The following is a 20,849-nucleotide window of genomic DNA, read 5'->3' as shown; positions in this document are numbered from 1 at the left end:
TGGGTTTTCAATACTGTTTGCTTTTTCTTGTTGGTTGAACCAGATGGACTTGTGTCTTTTTTTCAACCTGACTAAGGCTCCATGTACACGGGACGTTGTAAATGGCCGTTTAGGAGCAGTTGGGCATTTTTTTCAGAAGCCCCTGAACCCATCTACATTTTATCTTATCTGTCCATGTACACAGGGTCGTTTACAGTCATTTGCAGGCAGTTGAGTTCAGGGACGTTTTTTGGAACGCAATTATTTGCGTTCGAACGTGTGTTTTCTGGTGCAGAAACGCGGCCGAACGTGACCAAACGTGACCGAACGTGATGAACATACGTTCAGCCACGTTATAAGTTTTTTTTCTTCCATTCAAAATCAATGGTTCCCTATGGGATTGATTTGAATGGAAATCGCACCGCAAGTCGGATCAGGATGATCTGACTTGCGGCGCGACTTGCACTGTCAGAATCTTGAGGGGGAACTTCACGCCAAAAATGCGAAAAAAACTGCCTGGGGGTCCCCCCCCAGGTTCCAAACCAGGCCCTTCGGGTCTGGTATGGAATTTGAGGGTAGCCCCACGCTGAAAAAACAGCGTGGGGTCCCCCCCAATATCCATACCAGACCCTTATTCGAGCATGCAGCCCGGTAGGGCAGGAAGGGGAAAGGGACAAGCGAGCGGCCCCACCCCCCCCCCTGGACCATACCAGGCCACATGCCCTCAACATGGGGGGGTGTTGGTGCTTTGGGGCAGGGGGAGCTCTGCACCCCCCCACCCCAAAGCACCTTGCCCCCATGTTGATGAGGACAAGGGCCTCATCCCCACAACCCTGGCCGGTGGTTGTGGGGGGTCTGTGGGCAGGGGGCTTATCAGAATCTGGAAGCCCCCTTTAACAAGTGGGCCCCCCAGATCCCGGACCCCCTCCCTATGTGAATGGGTATGGGGTACACTGTACCCCTACCCATTCACCCCATAAAAGGCAGTGTATGTAAATAACGACAGGAGACGTTTTGGAAATTTTATTAAAAATCTTCATCTGTTCTTCTCCGCTCTGGTCTTCTCCCTCTCCTGGTCTTCTGGTCTTCTGCTCCTTTGCTGTCCGCTCTTCTGCTCTTTTACTGTCTGCTCTTCTGCTCTTTTGCCCTGGGCTCTTCTCTTCTTCTTTCCTTCGGTCCTCCTCCGACGATGTCTCCGGTGATTATGCCGGTCTCTGGTCTCTGCAGATTGTTATATAGCCATTGTGGGCATGGCCCCCGATGACGTCATCGGGATGCCCCGCCCCCTCATGTCACAGATGAAGGGCCTGTTTTGGAACCTGGGGGGGACCCCCATGCAGTTTTTATTCGCATTTTTGGGGTTCCCCCTCAAGATTCTCACAGCAAGTCGCGCTGCAAGTCGGATCGTCCTGATCCGACTTGCGGTGTGACTTCCATTCAAATCAATAGGCTCCCATAGGGAACCATTGATTTTGAATGGAGGCAGAAAAAACGCTGCTAAAAGCAACGTGGCCAAACGTGCAATAACGCAAATGGAAAAAGCTACTGAAAGCACGTTTAACTGCTTTTTCCCGGTGTCAGAACTAGCTTTGCAGCACGTTTTTTCTAACGTCCCGTGTACATGGAGCCTAACTACGTAACTATTGGTACTTTTTCATAAATTTTGAAGCTTTTAAAAAGAAAAAACTATATTATGGTCTATCTATAATTGTTTTTTGAGCAAATTGTATTCTGAGACTGGTGATTCCATTAGGAGTACTGGTATCTGCGAAGGAGTGTTGGAGGATTGGGAGACTGCATAGCCATGGAATAAGACTCCGGGAAGGGAAAGGCACAATGGGACCTGTAGATAGGTCTAAGCATAAGGTGAGAGCACACAATGACTGGTGGATGATCAGGTGGTGCTCTTGAAGTTGGGGTTCACTGTGGATGCATTGGATATCTAAATTAGACTGTTTATTTAATATAATACATCTTTGGCTATTTTATTATACAGAAAAGGACTTTTCAGTTTGAGGGGTTCTCACCACTTTTGCTCTATTATTGTATATTAACTATTGATTAAAGCTTTTATGTTTTCATCACAATTAAACAGCATATGGTATATTAGGTATTGTGTTACACAGAGAAAGACTCTGTGGTCTGAGCAGTTTCTACCATTATTGCACTAATATCGTGTACATAAATAATACGTTAAAATGTAATGTTTATTGGTTTTCATTACTGTTATTACTCCAGTTTCATTTCAATTACTGATCTTAAGTTGTATTGTGTGTATTATATGGGCAGAATACTCATTGCAATGTGGGATTATCAGTTCCAGTTATTCATGTTTTATTGTGGCATTTGAGATACATATTAGGTTCAATTTTTATTAGAGGGTTCCACCATCATTTGTGAATCAGTTATTGGAGAGGTAGAGCTGCACTTTTGATTTCTTGTGTCTTGACCCTTGTCTACATTAGGCCTATCAAAAAAGCATGGCCCCAGTGGCGTTCTACTTCCTAATATTTTTAAGAGCTATGAAAAATTTGGTGCCCGGAGTTGGCCCTTCAAGCTAAAGCTTAATATGCCTATATTTTGCCTGCCATGGTTCCTTCCTTCCTTCCTTCAGCCTGTCCAGTTCTTGGACAGGCTGAATTTGCTTTCAGACCAACCTAGTTAATGAACCTATGTGATTGAAAGAATGTAAATCCACTGAAAAGGCTATGGCTATGGCCAGTCAAACTGAATATAGGTAATACAGAAATGGATACAGCAAATGTGTAAGGGCTCTTTCACACGGTCCGCCTCCGTAGGCGGATCTGTGCTGCTCAACGGGGATTGATCCGCCGATCCCCGCTGAGCCGGCGGATGACAGCTCCATCTCCGCTTGCAGTGCGTAGAGGGGGAGGTGTCACAGCTCCCGCTGCTCTCTATGGGGGATCGGTCCGCTCTCATCTGATCTGATCCGATCCCTGAACGGATGGAAAAATAGGGTTTCCACCCATCCAGATTTCACGGACAGGATCGGATACGGATGGCAGCGGGTGTCAGCGGAGGTGTCTCCACTGACATCCGCTGCCCCATAGAGCTGCATGGAGGATCCGATCTGTTCAGTTTTTTCGGCGGATCTGATCGGATCGCCCGTGTGAAAGAGCCCTAAACATTTCAATTAGAATTTAAGATACTTTATATGTTCACCGAAAATATGCTGTAGATGCCCTTTTCCTTACCACTTTGACAATTTTGATAAACTGTTTTCTGTTTCAGTTTGCAAGACATATTAAAAAGTCAGAAGGCCAGAAAACTCCAAAGGTGGAACTTCAAATATCTATATATGGAGTCAAAATTCTTGAACCAAAATCAAAGGTAAGTTATTGCATAAATCATGTCCCCAAATAAATTTGTTTAGAAGTCACAGTGGTACCTTATTATATGTGCTCAGTACGCTTATTACAGCCTTCCTTTTTGAACTCCACATGGCGGAACCAATTTTCTTGTTTTTCACATGTACCAGAAATATAGACTTGAAAATATGTTATAGACAAATTAAGTCAAATGTATACACTATTCCACAATAGTCATGCACATGTTCATCAGATCTCTACTTTTAATCACTTCCTGCAAACTGACGTACCCGTCGGGAGAAGTGGTTGTACCGGGGTAAAACTGCCCGGTACTGTTTTTTTTTTAGAGCCGGCGGTCTGCTTTCTGGTGATAACAACCAATGTGGCTCAGCAGCGGCTCGGCCATTATCCCAGCGAGTGGACGCCCCCTCTCGCCGACTTTCGCTGCTCTGCCCGACACATCCGCCGGCTGCTTAGAGTCCAGAATGAAGCTGGATTCGGCTTCGATCGGATCCCCGATCATGTAACCCGGAAGCAACATCACTACTTACTCTGGAAGTAAAATTACTTAGAACAGCCAAACATTATATATATATATATATATATATATATATATATTTTTTTTTTTTTTAAGCAAAGACTAAGGAGAATAAAACAGCGGTCATTGCAATATTTTTTGTCACACGGTATTTGCACAGAACTCTTTCAAATGCAATTTTTTTTAGAAAAAATATACCAGTACTTCACTGCATTTTAAAAAATGAAACAGTAAAGTTTGCCCAATTTTTTTCATATATTGTGAAAGATGATTTTATGGCAGTCGACAGTTTAAACATTTTTAACAGTTATCAGCTTAGAGTTAACATGAAGGTCTTTTGCCAGAATTATTGCTTTTGCTCTGATGATCGCAGCGATACCTCACGTGTGATTTGAACACCGTTTACATTTGCGGGCACAACTTACATATGCGTTTTCTTTGGTGCACAAGCTCACAGGGACAGGGGCGCTTTAAATTTTATTTTATTTTTTATTTTTAGCACTGTTTTACAAAAAAAAAAAAAAATCAAATCACTTTTATTGCTGTCACAAGGAATGTAAACATCCCCTGTGACAATAATAGGCAGTGACAGGTACTCTTATGTAGCTTCTGAGCCGCATCGGCTGTTATCTTCTGAAAGCCGACCGCCTGCTCTAAAGAACAGTACTGCGATGATGGCTACTGGTGCAGTCATCATCCCAATACAACCACTTCTCCGATCCGACATACAGGTACTGTTATCTTCTGAAAGCCGACCACCTGCTCTAAAGAACAGTAGTGGGATGATGGCTACTGGTGCAGTCATCATCCCAATACAACCACTTCTCCGATCCGACATACAGGTACGTCATTTCGTGGGAAGTGGTTATTTTAGCTGTTGAGAAGAATCTCCTGATCTCAGCCAGATAGGGAAACAATGTAATGTCTAAAAAGACCAAACTTTATCATATACAATTTTGATCAAATAGGATAAAAAAAACTTGTATACCTATTGATAAAATATTTTCTTTGATAAGCCAGCATTGAATGTTTCTTTAACACACACCCCAATTCACATTTACTTGCTGTAAAAAGAGGTTGCCTATAATGATAAGTACTATTATTAACCAAGATTGGCAGGGTTGCTATTTTAATACTTTTAATGGCTTATCAATTTTTTTATTCTAAAGATATAAATGTGACTTATAAGTTGTCAGGTTGTGGTCTCTAATAAACATAATAGTGTGTTTTGTTATGAAGAACGATAACCAATTGGAAGTTTGCACAAAAGATTAATGGATGTTTGACATGCTCTGGTTGTTGCTTACCATGCCGTTGCATCCTCTCATGTACCTACCCTATCCCACATCCAATCAGTTAGGGCTTTGTCTACAGGATAATATACACAGGATATAATATATAATATAGATGTGTGTATAATATATTCATGTATGCATATCATATTCTTATACAATATATGTAAAGTCAGTTGGGGAGATGTATTACAACTGTGGCACTGCATGGTAGCCAATCAGCTTCTAACTTCAACTATTTCAGTTAAAGGAGTTGTAAAGTCTCAAAGTTTTTCACTTAATGCATTCTATGCATTAAGGTGAGAAACCTTCTTGGCTGCAGCTGCCCCCCAGACCCCCCGTTATTCTTACATGAACCCGAATGTTCCAGCGATGAGCACGAGCCTAGCAGCTCCAGCTACTGTCTCAGGTCCTCATTGGATAGATTGATAGCAGCAGGAGCCATTGGCTCCCGCTGCTGTCAATCAAATCCAGTGACACAAGAGCGGGGTCGAGTCCTGCTGTCTGCATCAATGGCCTGCACGGGTGCTCCCATGGAAAGCGGCTCTCTGTGGGGGCACCCAATGAAGAGGAGAAGCCAGAAGCAGTGCGGGGGCACCCCAGAAGGGAGGATCAGAGCTGCTCTGTGCAAAACCCAGAGTTTAACATGTTTGCTATTTTAAAAAAAAGATTTTGCATACTTCAGTTTTCATAAATAACCCCCAATGCATTTTTAATTGTTATAGCGTAGGTAGGACCAAGTTTAAGACAGTAATGCTGAACTAATGAAAGTCATAATTTAACTTTACATCAGATGATCAGAGGCAGAGGCAATCAGTCAGAGCCTATGGGCCTAATTCACTATAGCCCCTAGTCTACAAATGGGTGAACAAATGGTCACAAATGACTAAAATGAATCAGAAACAGTGTTCACTCGGTGAACATCTAAATCAGTAGTCATGCTAGAAGAAGGTGAATTGCACATGGAAATATTGTTTAGAGATTAATCTCATAGATTAAATGGTTCCTAAACATGTGGTATATTATTTGGAGATGATCTGCTTTTAAATTTCTTGAAATGTTGTTGTGAAAGCAGAAATATGCTGTCTGAGAAGAGATAAATAGATAAATTGACCCTGTTTTTAGAACTCTACACTGACACAACTGAGCATGCTCAGACTAGAAAATGAGTCACAAACCTACTCTTATTTCATTTTAGCCCCGTACTATAGTGAATTCTGAAATGTGTGAATGCCTCACAAGCGTGAATTTGTGAGAACTAGCAACCTATGTACTATTTATATATATCAATAAAAGTGTCAACCATTGGCTCTCATTGTATAACTGTTAGGCCTCTTTCACACGGCCGCTCCGTTTTTTTATCTCCGTTCCGGCACCGTTTGCGGATGATATACGGACATAATGTATGTCTATGGGGATTGCAGATGTCAGCGGATGACACCGCTGATATCCGATTTTGCATCCGTTCCATTTTTTAAACGGAAGAAAAATAGGGTTTTGTTCCGTTCCAAAAAACGGAACAGAACTGAAAGGACGCAAATCGGATGTCAGCGGATGGTCATCCGCTGACATCCGCAATCCCATTGACATGCATTATGTCCGTATATCACCCGCAAACGGATGGGGTGATACACGGACATACGGAGCGGCCGTGTGAAAGAGGCCTTACTGTTACTTGTATAACTGTTACTTCTGTAAAAACATACATTTTCATTTTGAGATGAACTCTTTAATTCCTAAAATAAATTGTTCTTGCTGGGTTTTTATGTTGCTGCTTCTTCTTACTTTATTTTAAACAATGCGTAATGAGTACTGTAATGTTTTGACAATGAGTAATGTTTTCCTGTTTTTGGAACAGATATTATCCTTTCTCTCTACATGTGTGGCATATCAAGATAATAATTAGACAGCATGATTATTGCAGAGATGTGCCTTAGGTTGGCCACAATAAAGGCCAGTCTAAAATGTGCAATTTTACTGTATTGGGGTGGTCCGAAAACCAGTCAGTATCTGGTGTGACCAACATTTGCCTCACGCAGTGCAACACATCTCCTCCTTGAGTTGATCAGGTTGTTGATTGTGGCCTGTGGAATGTTGTTCAATGGGTGAAATGTCCAGTGAGTATGCTGGTCATGCAAGAACTGAGATGTTTTCAGCTTCCAGGAATTGTGTACAGATCCTTGCAACATGGGGTCATGCATTATCATGCTGCCACATGAGGTGATGGTCGTAGATGAATGGCACAACAATGGGCCTCAGGTGCATTCAAAATACCATCAATAAAATGCACCTGTGTTTGTTTTTTATAACATATGCCTGCCCATAATCCCAACCGCCACCATGGGCCACTCGATCCACAACGTTGACATCAGCAACCTGCTCACCGACACAATGTCATACACGCTGTCTGCCATCTGCTCTGTACAGTACATGGGATTAATCAGTGAAGACGGTCGGTTACAACGACGAACTGCAGTCAGGTCGAGACCCCGATGAAGACCACGAGCATGCATATGAGCCTCCCTGAGATGGTTTCTGACAGTTTGTGCAGAAATTCTTTGGTTATGCAAACCGATTGTTGCAGCAGCTGTCTAGGTGGCTGGTCCCAGACAATCTTGGAGGCGAAGATACTGGATGTGGAGGCCCTGGACTGGTGTGGTTACATGTGGTCTGCAGTTGTTAGGCCAGTTGGATGTACTGCCAAATTCCCCGAAACGCCTTTGGAGGCGGCTTATGGTAGAGAAATTAACATTTAATTCACGGGCAACAGCTCTGATGGACATTCCTGCAGTCAGCATAACAATTGCAGGCTCCCTCAAAACTTGCAACATCTATGGCATTGGGCTCTGCACATAGAACTGCACATTTTAGAGTGGCCTTTATTGTGGCCAGCCTGAGGCACACCTGTGCAATAATCAAGCTGTCTAATCAGCATCTTGATATGTGAGGTGGATGGATTATCTTGGCAAAGGAGAAGTGCTTACTAACACAGATTTAGACAGATTTGTGAACATTGTTTAAGAGAAATAGGCCTTTTGTGTACAAAGAAAAAGTCTTAGATCTTTGAGTTCAGCTCATGAAAAATAGGGGTAAAAACAAAAGTGTTGCATTTATAATTTTTTTCAGTAGATAGATAGATGCAGAGGGGTTGTTAATCAGTTTCAGCTGCTTTGGTGTTAATGAGATTAACAACAGGTGCACTAGATGGGCAACAATAAGATGACCTCCAAAACAGGAATGGTGCTACAGGTGGAGGCTACTGACATGTTTTCCCCCTACTAATCTTTTCTGACTGTTTTTAATTTGTTTTTTTGAGTTTGGCTAGGGTCAGTGTCACTACTGGTAGCATGAGGCGATACTTGGACCCTAAAGAGGTTGCACAGGCAGTCCAACTCTTCCAGAATGGCACATCAATACATGCTATGGCCGGTAGGTTTACTGTGTCTCCCAGCACAGTCTCCAGGAGAGCTGGACAGAGCTGTAAAATGTCCTTAACGCATCAGCAGGACCGGTATCTGCTCCTTTGTGCAAGGAGAAACATGATGAACACTGCCAGAGCCCTACAAAATTATCTCTAACATTCCACTGGTGTGAATGTCTCTGACCAAACAATCAGAAATAGACTTCATGAGGGTGGCCCGAGGGCCCAACATGCTCTAGTGGGCCCTGTGCTCACTGCCCTGAACTTTGGAGCTTGATTGGCATTTGCCATTGAACACCAGAATTGGCAGGTCCGCCACTGGCGCCCTGTGCTTTTCACAGGTTTGCCCTGAGCACATGTGACAGACTTGAAAGGGTCTGGATAAGCCATGGAGAACATTATGCTGCCTGTAACCTCGTTCAGTATGACCGGTTTGGTGGTGGTTCAGTGATGGTCTGGGGAGGTATATCCATGGAGGGACGCACAGACCTCTACAGGCTAGAAAATGGCACCCTGACTACCATTAGGTATCAGGATAAAATCCTTGGACCCATTGTCAGACTCTGTGCTGGTGCAGTGGGTCCTGGGTTCCTCCTGGTGCACGAAAATGCCCAGCCTCATGTGATGAGAGTATGCAGCCAGTTCCTGGAGGATGAATGAATTGATACAATGGAATAGCCCCCACTTTATGTTTCGGTCCATCTGACACCGCCAGTTTGCACCTCAGTCTGTTCAGGATCTCATTGATGCCCTGGTCCAGATCTGGGAGGAAATTCCCCAGAACGCTATCCGTCATCTCATTAAGAGCATGCACCGACGTTGTCAGGCATACATACAAGCACATAGGGGCGATACAAACTATGTACCATTTTGAGTTGCTTCATTGAAATTTCAGCAAAATGGACTAGTCTGCTGCATAATTTTTTCACTTTGAATTTTGGGGTGTCTTTGAATTCAGCTCTCTGTAGATTGATAATTTTCATTTCCATCAAACGATGTGGCATCTTTTGATTCCTAACACATTATCCAGTCCATATCAGTATAGATATCCAGCATGATATTTTTCCTCATTGAGATCTGATGTGTTTTCAAAGTGTTTCTTTAATTTTTTTGAGCAGTGTGTGTATATATATATATATATATATATATATATATATATAGCCCACCTGTAGGTGCTTGCTGTTGCAATTTGCAATAGTATGGTTCACCCTTACCTGTATCTGGGGACACCTCAGACCCATACCCGGACCACACAAACTGAGGATAAAGTTTAACAAGAGCGTTTAATTTCACTGGGCTTAGCAAAGAATAAGCAGAAACAACTCCTTATATCCTTAATAAACTTTAGCAGGACTCCTCACAGTGGTTAAGTGGAATGAGATGGACAAATAAATATTTACACAAAAATACGTAACTCTCTAATACTTGTAATAGTCTAGTACCCCTAACCCTGCTTAACTTATATTTTAATTCCTACAGTCTACTCTGTATAGTCCCATGTTAGACCGGCAGGAGTTGGGGCCCATTGGAGCTCATGCAACTACTCAAGTAATAGTTATGTAATCCACTGAAAAGCAGAACCCTTCTCCTTTGGATTTTGGTCCTCCGCAATAACACAAAGTCGAGGCAGCAGTCAGTGAGTAATCAATGCCATGTAAAAGACAGGTAAATGATCATGTATATATGTAGGTCTCCTCCTTCCTTCTACTGCAGAGATCAGTTTATTTAAATGCACTGTTTGAAGCAAATGTATTTAAACACTTTTACTGGCCAGGTAATTCTCTCTCTCAACTGTGGCCGGTGATTAGATATTTATCTGGAGGGCAGGAACAAGTACACCCCAGAGTCTCTGTAAAAAGGGGAAACCCTTGCTGTATAATAGTGCAGGGGGGGGGCTGAATATCATATCCTACTGTCAGTGCACAACTTATAATTTGACAGGATACAGCTGGCTATATTGCGGATCCGTGGCCTCCGGTTCAGTCTTTCTCTTTCAGGCCGAAATACTAGAAATCCAGCCCTCCATCTCTTCAGGAACCCAGAGACACACACAGACTTCCTGTTCCTGCCTCGTTGCCCCTGCCCTTCCTTTTTTTCTTCTCTCTGATCCATGCAAATATCCTTTGAACACAGCACCATCTTGTGGGTAAAACAGGAACTAAAACAGTCTAGCAGTTTCCTTATTCACTATAACTAAGTCCTTTACTCTGCACATAAGAATAACACCCTAACCATAGTATTTTAGGATTTCTACATATATATATACATATATATATTTACATATGTACATTTTTTTACATATCTGAGATGGATAGATAGATAGATAGATAGATAGATAGATAGATAGATAGATAGATAGATAGATAGATAGATAGATAGATAGATAGATAGATAGATAGATAGATAGATAGATAGATAGATAGATAGATAGATAGATAGATAGATAGATAGATAAATAGATGTATTCTCTGCAGTATATATATTTGTGTATATACTGCCATGTGCATTGTGTATGCCCAGGGACTTTGCCATTTGGGAAATATATTTTGTTACATTGAGCATTCTCAGCCACTTAGCCATTGGAGCCATATCTCTGGGTAAACTGTGCATGCTCAGAGACTTAGCTGTTTGACATTTGATAAGTAAATGGTAGATAATGCAATTGTTGCTCTCCATCTCCCATAAATCTAAACCAAAACTCCCACAGCTTCACAAACCACACACAATACCATTGCTGATGCAGATTTAAAATGAGTAACAATTTTGTGTGTTGTTTATTATTTCCAAATGATCATCATTTGCACCACAAAAATGTAATATGTGTATCAACATCATTAATCCAAATCAAAATGTCATTACCAAAATTGAGAGGGTAACACCACTATTCTACACTCAAACACCAATAAACACCAAATATCACAGAATAAATCAAGAAACAGAACTCATGCCGGATGTAATTTCACCACCTATAGATAAATGCCTAACAAAATGTAGTATTTAGGTGTAGGAGGGTTCCACCACCATTGCAAATCTTGCCATATGTGTTCCACAGGGAAGGACAAATAGCAGCCTTGAGAACTGCACACCAGCACCAATTTCAGCCTTTTACCAAGCAAAAAACACCAAAATTATAGATGGTATTATAGGAGCATGCTGACAGTAGTCAGCCATAACCAGTCTTGGAACCAGATGGCATATCACAGAAACAGGTTGGTCAATGGCACTCAGGACTTCCAGAGTACATCCGCATTTATTACGTTTTACTGGGGCTTAGGGATGTATAACACCACAGAGATGGAGGCTCAATGCATGTGGCAGCACAGTAGCTAACTGGTTAGAATTTCTGCCTTGCAGCACCAGGGTAATGTGTTCAAATCCCAAGCATGCCGCTATCTGGTTAGAGGTTCTTCCTCTATTGTGGTAGTATAGCTTCTTTTTCACAAGGTATAATATTTCTGATGGGTTTCACATAATGGAAACAAAAGAAATTACATTGTAAATAAAGCGAGTGTGGGTTTTACACCAAATCTGTAAAAGTTTTTTTTTTTGGTCAGATATGGATTTATAAGTATGGTATGATCCTGCACCCTTATTTAAATGTTGGATGCTGATGATGACGAATGTGCTTGTCAACAATTTGTGTGAAGCAGCCTTCACAAAGTTTACATTTCCTGCTTTGTACCCTCCACATGCCAAACAAATTACAACTTGAATTGTTTTGTTTTGTGGTATCACTGATCATGGCCAGAGACTTAGACATTTGATCTTTAACATTATACACCGCACAGATACATATGCTTATATAGCTTTCTTTCATTTGCCAAGAGTGTGTGTTCCTTATCAACAGATGTGAGTACTGGAGGCATACATGTAAAGACAGAATCAATTACACTGGTGGGCATGTACTTTGCGGGTGAGTGTAGGTGTGCTATCAATCCAACCTATGTTATATAAAGGCCTGCACTAGTGTGGTTTGCTTTGCCTGAGAAGAGGCCAGATTATTTGCAGGTAGGGTCTGATACTGTGCATAATGACCCACACTGGCTGTGGTTTGATGAATGCTTTGTCTGTTTGCTGTAATTGTTTTGCATTTTGGTCCTCAAAAGTGGATTTTTGTGTGTCTTTGTCCAATGTGACCACGTGTTTCTTGTTTGTGAGCATCAGCTGACCCTTCTCTTTTGATTGTTACTTACATATGTAGCACCCTACAAGGTAGGTGCTAGGTAAAAGCATAGTGGGCCTTGGCTGCCTAACAGCAGGGCCATGATTTTCAGCTGGGCTGTCATGTCTCCCAGGTGTGGCTGCTGTGAGGGGAGTCTCCCCACTGGCTTCATGGGAGGATTATCATTGGGCAGTGGAGGAAACCCAATCAGTGGTTCATTCAGGTCTGTATCTACCCCAGAAGGCAGATTCTGCCACAGAGGATTCTGGGAGTGGGTATAAGTTTGAGAGGAACGCATGACACAGCGTCTTTGGCGGGAAGAAGAGTCCCAGGATGGAGGGTACGGCCGTCACTCCTCTTGTCAGAAGAATTGGGTGTCTCAGGTGGCTGCCTGAGAGTCCAGAGAGAGAGGTGAGCTGAGCTGCAGAGAGGATTCGGTCTGCAGAGGACCAGTGGAGATAGAGGGGTTCAGTTCCAGGAAAGCATGCCAAGTTTGTGAGTACTGTGAATTGCCCCTGAGGGTCTGCCTGAAGTGTAGATGGGACCAAGGGCATTGAAGGTCCCATGGATCCAGGAGCCAGCTAGTGTCAAGGGGGGTGCCTAGTGAGAGGACCCTGAAGTGTTAGAGGGGGTACCTAGCAAGAGGACCCTGAAGTGTCAGAGGGGGTGTCTAGCGAGAGGACCCTGAAGTGTAGAGGGGGTGCCAGCGGTTGGGCCCTGAAGAGTTAGGTGTACAGTGTTAAGAGTTGCAGCAGCACAAGCAGTTACAAGGAGCTTCCTCAGTCAGTGAAGGGCTGGAGGGAGCTTTTCACCGGACTTTTGAGCTAAACAGAGTGTTAGGAGTCAAATGTCTTACAGTCCTGGATCTTCTGAGTTAATCTGAGTATTAAATTTGAAGTTTCAGCACAGTTCAGCGGAACAGTATCTTCAAGCGCCAGGGAGCATTGGCCGGCATTCAGCTGGCATCAAGACAGCGCTAACAGGCATTTTTCTGTACAGTGTCCCAGTTGAACCTAGTTGAGCCAAAGGGAGAGAGAGTATCCCACTCATTCCCTTCTCCCATCCCCATTACAAAATAAACAAAACAAACCAAAGATCCTGGAATGGTCATTGTCTCAGCTCTCACACTTGAGTTTTCAACTTAAATGTGTTGGAAGTATTACCGGTAACAATAGCAGAACCATATCAGGCCCAATGCTTGGAAATATTGCTACACATAGTTACATAGTAGTTGAGGTTGACTAAAGACAATAGTCCATCCAGTTCAACCTGTGTAGGTGTGTGTGGACGTATTCATTTCCCATGCCCCTGAATGTTTTGATCTTGGAGATGTATGTCCAAGAGTCTTTTAAAAGTAGCCATACTCCCCCCAGTTACTACCATTTGTAGAAGCGAGTTCCACAATCTTATTGCCCTTACTGTAAAAAACCCTTTGTGTAGCCTGAGGTAAATCGCTTCTCCTCTAATCGCATTGAATGGCCTTGTGTCCTCTTGCACTCCTTGCGACTGAATAGTTTTTTTTCTCTGCTGAGATTACTGTTGAGGTATTTATAAATCGCTATCATGTCCCCTCTCAGGCGTCTCTTCTCTAGGGAGAATAAATTGAGCGCTTGTAATCGCTCCTCATAATTTAGGTCCTCCAATCCCCTAATTAGCTTAGTTGCCCTTCTTTGAACTCTTTCCAGTTCCAGCACATCCTTTCTGAGGATTGGCGACCAGAACTGGACAGAATGCTTCAAGTGTGGCCGGACCAGAGTTTTAAAAAGTGGTAGGATTATAGATTTATCTCTGGAATATATTGCCTTCCTTATGCATGCCAATATTCTGCCTGTTTTGGCAGCTGCAGCTTGACATTGCATGCTATTGCTAAGTCTATCTTCTACTAAGACGCCAAGATCTTTCTCCATTCTTGATTCCCCCAAAGGCCCCCCCAAAACATATTTTGCGTTTATGTTTTTAGTCCCCAAGTGCAATACCTTACACTTCTCCACATTAAACCTAATTTTACATGTAGTTGCCCACTCTGTTATTTTGTTCAGGTCATTCCGTAAGATTTCTGCATCATGATGTGAAGTTATTGCCCTGCTTCATTTTGTGTCATCTGCAAAAACTGAGATTGAGCTAGTGATCCTGTCTTCAATGCTATTTATGAATAAATTGAACAAAATTGGTCCCAATTGTCGCATGTTAGACAACTCCTAATGTTGATCTAGTTTCCTAAATAGTATTTATAAAAATGAAACTTTCTGCTAACCCTAACCAGAAATGTATGTGTATGTGAAATCGGTGGGGTGTAGTTATTGTTCTGCCTTTTATTTTGTCAAATTGTAAATCTTGCCTGTTTTGTTTATTTAATCCTGCACTTAAACTTTTGATGGGGGTGGGGTGGTAAGAGTTGGTAAACTCTAAAATGTTTGACATGGTTATTGCTCACCTTATTTTTGTCCCTGCTTTACACTGAAACTTAACGTGTCCAATTTAAGTGTTTCTTTTAGATGTTAAGCTCTTTAGAGAAGGGCCCTTCTAACCATATTGTAAAGTGCTGTGAAAAATGTTGCAACACTAAATGCCAGTTAATTTTTTGGCCAAAGTAACTGAGTGAACAAAATAATGTTCCTATTGTCCAAATAAAATTAATTACAAACCGATTACCGATTTGTGCCTATTAACTGGCCGAAAAACGAACAAACTGTCCAAATGACCAAATTTCGGACGATTTTTCATATAGTCTATAGCCACCATAAGACACAGGAAGGAATTAATCAGCTGACCTCATTAGCACACACCTGTGGCTGCGTTCCCTCCTTCCAGCAGATCCCAACCACCCCCAGCTAGGTGCACACATTTCTAAGTCATCTTGCATAGATCTGCTCATTTGGAGAGTGCAGGAAATGAGAGATCAGATAACTGCCTATATGGATAGAGCTGTAGTATTGAAAACAGGAGAGGTGTGTCCTGGGCTCTGTCAAGCTCAAGATATACTATACAATCTGATTGTACAGTCTCCTTACTTCCGGTTCCGGTGCTCCATGAGGAAGGTTTTAGGGCTTTCAGCTTCCGCTCCGCCCACCGCTGAACTAAATATAAATGCTCCCCGGAGGCATCTCACACCCGGCTACCACACCTGCTGTATCGGTGGAAGGAAGGTGACCACCGATGGACCGCTTTCTAGAGCGTCTCGCTCTGGGCTGATCACGGCACCGGATCATCTCGGGGCCACGGGTCAGCAAACAAACGGACCCGAGCTATCACAAAATAGCTGAAGCAGTGGCAGCCATACTGTCTCCCACAATTAAAGTGGCTGTGGAATCAGCCTTAACACAGGGTATGGCCCAAATCCATAGGGAGCTGCATTCTCATAAGCAGAAACTCCAGGGGGCCGAGATGAGGATATCATCTCTGGAGGAAGAAGCCACGCAGACCAACAAAGACCTTAACTCCCATGACCAGGCCCTTCAAATCCTACAAAACAAAATAGAGGACATGGAAAACAGGTCCCGACTGAACAATCTGCGGGTCATCGGGGTCCCTGAATCTGTCAAGCCAGAATCCCTACTAACTCTGTGCTCCACCTCCACACCCAGCGCGCTGGGAATAAACACCCCCTGCACTGCAGAAAGGTCGCATAGAATCGGACAAATGTCTGACTCCAGAAAAAACCTGAGGCCTGTCATAGTGAGATACCTCAACTATGCTGACAAGAATCTCATATTGTGGCGTTTCAGGCACCAACGTTCACTGCAGATAGAGGGACACCACCTACTCCTGTTTGCGGACTACTCTGCACAGGTCTCAAAAAAACATAAGGCCTTTTCACAAGTCTGCTCCAATCTTTTCCATCAACAGATTAAATTCACTTTGGCCTACCCAGTGACCTTGCATTTAACCACCCCAGAAGGGGACCGCCTTTCATTCTCCTTCGGAAGCGGAACACTATCTCTCCTCCGCCGCAATTACCATGGATGACGGCCCCTCACCGGCAAGGAAAGCATCGCTGTCTCGCAAAGCACAAATCACGCCGACCAAAGAAGCATCCAAGAAGATTAAATATGGATCCACCAGTTCACGTTGCCTACTCACCTGAATGGACATGACTGTGATATCTGGCCACAAGCAGTTGCTGTTTACCATTGGCGCAATGCATACGTCTGTTGGTAACTATATGTACATTAAGTATAAAGTTAAGTATAGTATTGTGTTGTTCTAGTATTGCTGATGATTCTCACTCTGCTAGAACACTATCTTCCACCCAAACTGACCCTCCACTTAAGCCATAGTTCACTAGTGGCCGCAAGTCACTGCATCTATCCTGATATGCCACTCTCTGGGTGACCTATCGGGCCTGTGGAGTCTTGAAGGCATCCCCTCTTCTCATGAAGAAAAAAGTGAAGTCCCAGAAAAGTTTTCCTTTTATGTTTTTTTTGGATAGCGGGATACCCCTTTCCCTACAATCTCCTTCATATCTGCCATCAATCATGTTGTATAGGGCCTGCCTGATTGTATATAGTGTGATCAGATAGCTGGCGTGTCCTCCCATTATATAGTTTTGGTAAATCTAAATGAGATTGTACATAGCTTGTACAATGAGATTGTATAGTGTATGGCCACCTAAAATTAACTAGCTGCTAACTACTTCTAATCCTTGTTTGCTTTGCAACAACATTTTCAAAATACAAATCCACTTTAGTAACATTTAGAAAGTTAGGGGTAGCTGTTAATTGTGTCCAGGGAACTCTACGTAGCTTTGTGGAGTGGAGTTGTGCTGCCTGCCACAAGTGGGTGTAACAAAATGAATTTGACCAGAAAAAAAAAACAGCTTTGCGGTCCCCTAAATCCAAACCAGGCTCTTAGGTCTCTATTATATGATAAATGATTGTTCGATTATTTATATTAGATTGCATTAAAATAAAAAACCTCCCTTACTTTAAAACTCCTTTAACAATCTCAACGATACAATATATTTGTATGCTACTTGCTGTTTGTACCCATAGTGGGGCCCAAAAATAATAGTTTGCATTTCACTTTTTTTTTTCCTACCTACAAACACTGATACTAAACTAAAAACGCTTTTTTTTTTATCCTACTAAAAACACCCAGATCCTTTGACCTCAAGTCTTTTACTCTGCCCATAACCTTTGATCTTCACCCTGACCTTAGCCCTGACATTGACGTAGATTAAACACAAAATTTTACCTTTCTTTTATTTATTAATTTTTTTACACACTTTTTGCTTTGTTTCAAATCTTCTCCTCTAACAAGGAGAAAAAGATACAATGTATCTTTTTTTTCAATTCAAGAGAAGAAATTGCACAGGGCGGGCTGTACAGTGACTGATCACTGTGATAACCAGTCACAAACCATCCCAGAGATAATGGGATTGAGAGCCGGTACTCTCAGGTCTCCACCGTTAGTACAAATCCCAGAGCTGTTGGTGACAGCTTGGTCCCTGTGCTGGGAGCACAACACAGGTAGCCCTGTATGCAGCCCGAAGGAAGAAGACCCACTTTAGTGAGGCTATATTACTGTGTACACTTGGTGGGAACATTGTACATTAACATCCACAAACTGGGGCTGGAGAGTGCTTCAAAGGCTTCATGAAATCTGCTTGAAGCTGGCTGAAAGCTTTAAAAATCATCTGTACACGCTGCTCTTCACTCAAACATTATAGGTTGAAGCCAAGGTCTTACACAGATTTTTAATATTATCACTTGGTGATCTGAAAGGTTTTTAGACATGTGCAATTGGCAGGAGATAGAAAAGCTTTTGTGTGTGTGCGCTCCTTGTGTTAAAGCTGTGCAATCAAGCGTACTGCCAGCATTCCAATCTGGGTACCTGTGAATTAGGGGCTCGTGAAGTAACATCTGTCCACCCAGAGTGAGATTTCTCTTACCCTGTATGGGAGTTCTTTCATGAGTCTGCTAACACTTCTTTCATCACCAGATGCTGCTTGACCTGTGTTTGCTTTAAGTGGTCTGCAGTAAAAATCTGTCAACATCAAACAGTCTGTGTCCTAGGGAGAGTCTGCCCTCCGTCTCCTTATGTGACCCTATTACATATATATTTTACACACACACCCTTGTTTTTTTTCCATTTGCTTCTGTACTATTACTGCTGCTGGAAATTGGCAAAAAACTGTGTTTTAGCGATGTCCTTACCAAAAGACATGCTCTTTATCATGTTCTATTTTACACCTATTTAGATAATAGTTCATGGCGAAAGAAGTCACATACAAGCTCAGCTGTCAGGTGTTTTTTTTTTCTTTCTATTTAACCAGTTCTGGACCGGAAGAATTTGCCCCCTAATGACCAGGCAATTCGGCACTGCGTTATTTTAACAGAAAATTGTGCAGTCGTGGGACACTGTATTGAAAAAAAATTGATGTCCTTTTTTTTCCCACAAGCTTTCTTTTGGTGGTATTTGATCACCTGTGCAATTTTTATTTTTTGCGCTATAAACTAAAAAATAGCGACAATTCTGGAAAAAAATATATAATTTTCAGATTCTGCTATAAAACACCCCCCCCCCCCCCCAAAAAAAAAAAAAAAAAAAAAATCAATATTTTATCCTTTAAGGCCAATTTGTATTCATCTACATATTTTTGGTAAAAAAAAAAAAAAATCGCAATAAGCGTATTTTGATTGGTTTGCGCAAAAGTTATTGCGTCTACAACCTAAGGGAAAGATGTATGTCATTTTTTTTTTTTTTTTACTAGTAATGGCGGCGATCTTCAATTTTTAGCATGGCTGTGACATTGTGGCGGACAGATTGGACCCCTAACTGACATTTTGACACTTTTGGGGGGACCAGTGACATTACTACAGTAATCAGTGCAAGAAATATGCACTATTACTATAATAATGACATTGGCAGGGAAGGGGTTAACACAGTGGTGATCAAAGGGTTATGTGTGAGCCTAGGGGAGTGTTTTTGAACTGTATAGGGGATGGGCTTGTGAAATGACCACAGAGACCTGTGTTCCTATATAGAAGGATCAAAGGCGCTCTGTGATCATTTCAGAGAGAAGAACAGTCAGCTGTGTGAGCCTAGGGGAGTGTTTTCGAACTGTATGGGGGATGGGCTTGTGAAATTACCACAGAGACCTGTGTTCCTATATAGAAGGATCACAGGCGCTCTGTGATCATTTCAGAGAGAAGAACAGTCAGCTGTGTTTACAACAGCTGACCCTCTTCCTCTCTTAGCGGGAGTGATCACGAGTGCACAGCGGCAATCGCGGCCGCCGGTCCCATGGATCGGCATGCCCGCTGCCTAGTGGAGGCACACGTGCCCCCCCCAGAACCACTCACGCGATGGACGTACCCCTACATCGTTTCGCACAACCGAGCCAGCCTGCCGCAGTAAAACTGTGGCGGGCTGTCGACAAGTGGTTAAATAAAAATATATCTAAACACCATGAAGGTCAAGTGTAGGAAAATCTGTGAATCTTTGCATATACTGTATTTATCCTATAAATTGTGGTGGCTCAATATTAGACCAGATTTTTTTTTAGAAGCTTAGTCCTCTTTACTTGTAGATTCCAATTATTTCAAAGGTTTGGACCATGGTATTTATTACAAATACACAGATATTGGATTTAAGTTCTAAATCTTCTATTGTGAAATCACTTTTTCACTTGTTATTAATGTCACAAATGTGAAAACATTTTTGTCCAAAGAATTTTTGTACGATTTCTGTATAATGTGTACACAAATTTCAGCCAAACAGCCAATTCCGAATTTTCATACAAAAATTTCCGAAAAGGACAACCTCCCAAATTGTTCTCGTACGGGAACAGAACAAACAATTTTAGTTTAATGTGTACTATTTTATGAGAAAAATCAAAACAGAAAGACTGCAAAAAAAAATAAAAAAAATTTCGTCCATTGGTTCCGATTTGAAACAACAAGGAAAACCAAGCAATCTTTTGCTCGATTTTCCTATAGTGTGTACCCCACTTTAGGTGGCAGAGGTGAAAATATAAAGAAATAAAAAGTCTAATTTATTTAACTTGATTGAGACAGTGCTCATTTTTTTTGTTCTATAATACAGCTTACAAATGTCCCTGTAGGACCTAGCAACTCAGGATTGGTATCAAAGACTGTTAACTTTTACAAAAAAAAGATAAAAAATA

The 20,849-nt window shown here is 42.1% G+C and overlaps 1 protein-coding gene across 2 annotated transcripts in view; it reads left to right on the top strand.

The window, feature by feature from the left end:
* GULP1 (GULP PTB domain containing engulfment adaptor 1) overlaps window positions 1-20,849 on the top strand; it is a 788,491-nt gene that overhangs the window by 475,663 nt on the left and 291,979 nt on the right. For both annotated transcript variants that reach the window (XM_082260575.1, XM_082260574.1), the window contains exon 6: window positions 3,232-3,330. In XM_082260575.1, coding sequence (XP_082116701.1) covers window positions 3,232-3,330 — 99 coding nt within the window. The remainder of the gene's footprint in view (window positions 1-3,231; window positions 3,331-20,849) is intronic.

The sequence above is a fragment of the Pelophylax lessonae genome (genome assembly GCF_965119305.1).
Source record: "Pelophylax lessonae genome assembly, chromosome: 6".
In the NCBI taxonomy this organism is placed as follows: Eukaryota; Metazoa; Chordata; class Amphibia; order Anura; family Ranidae; genus Pelophylax; species Pelophylax lessonae.
This window is presented reverse-complemented; position numbering and strand designations above follow the sequence as displayed.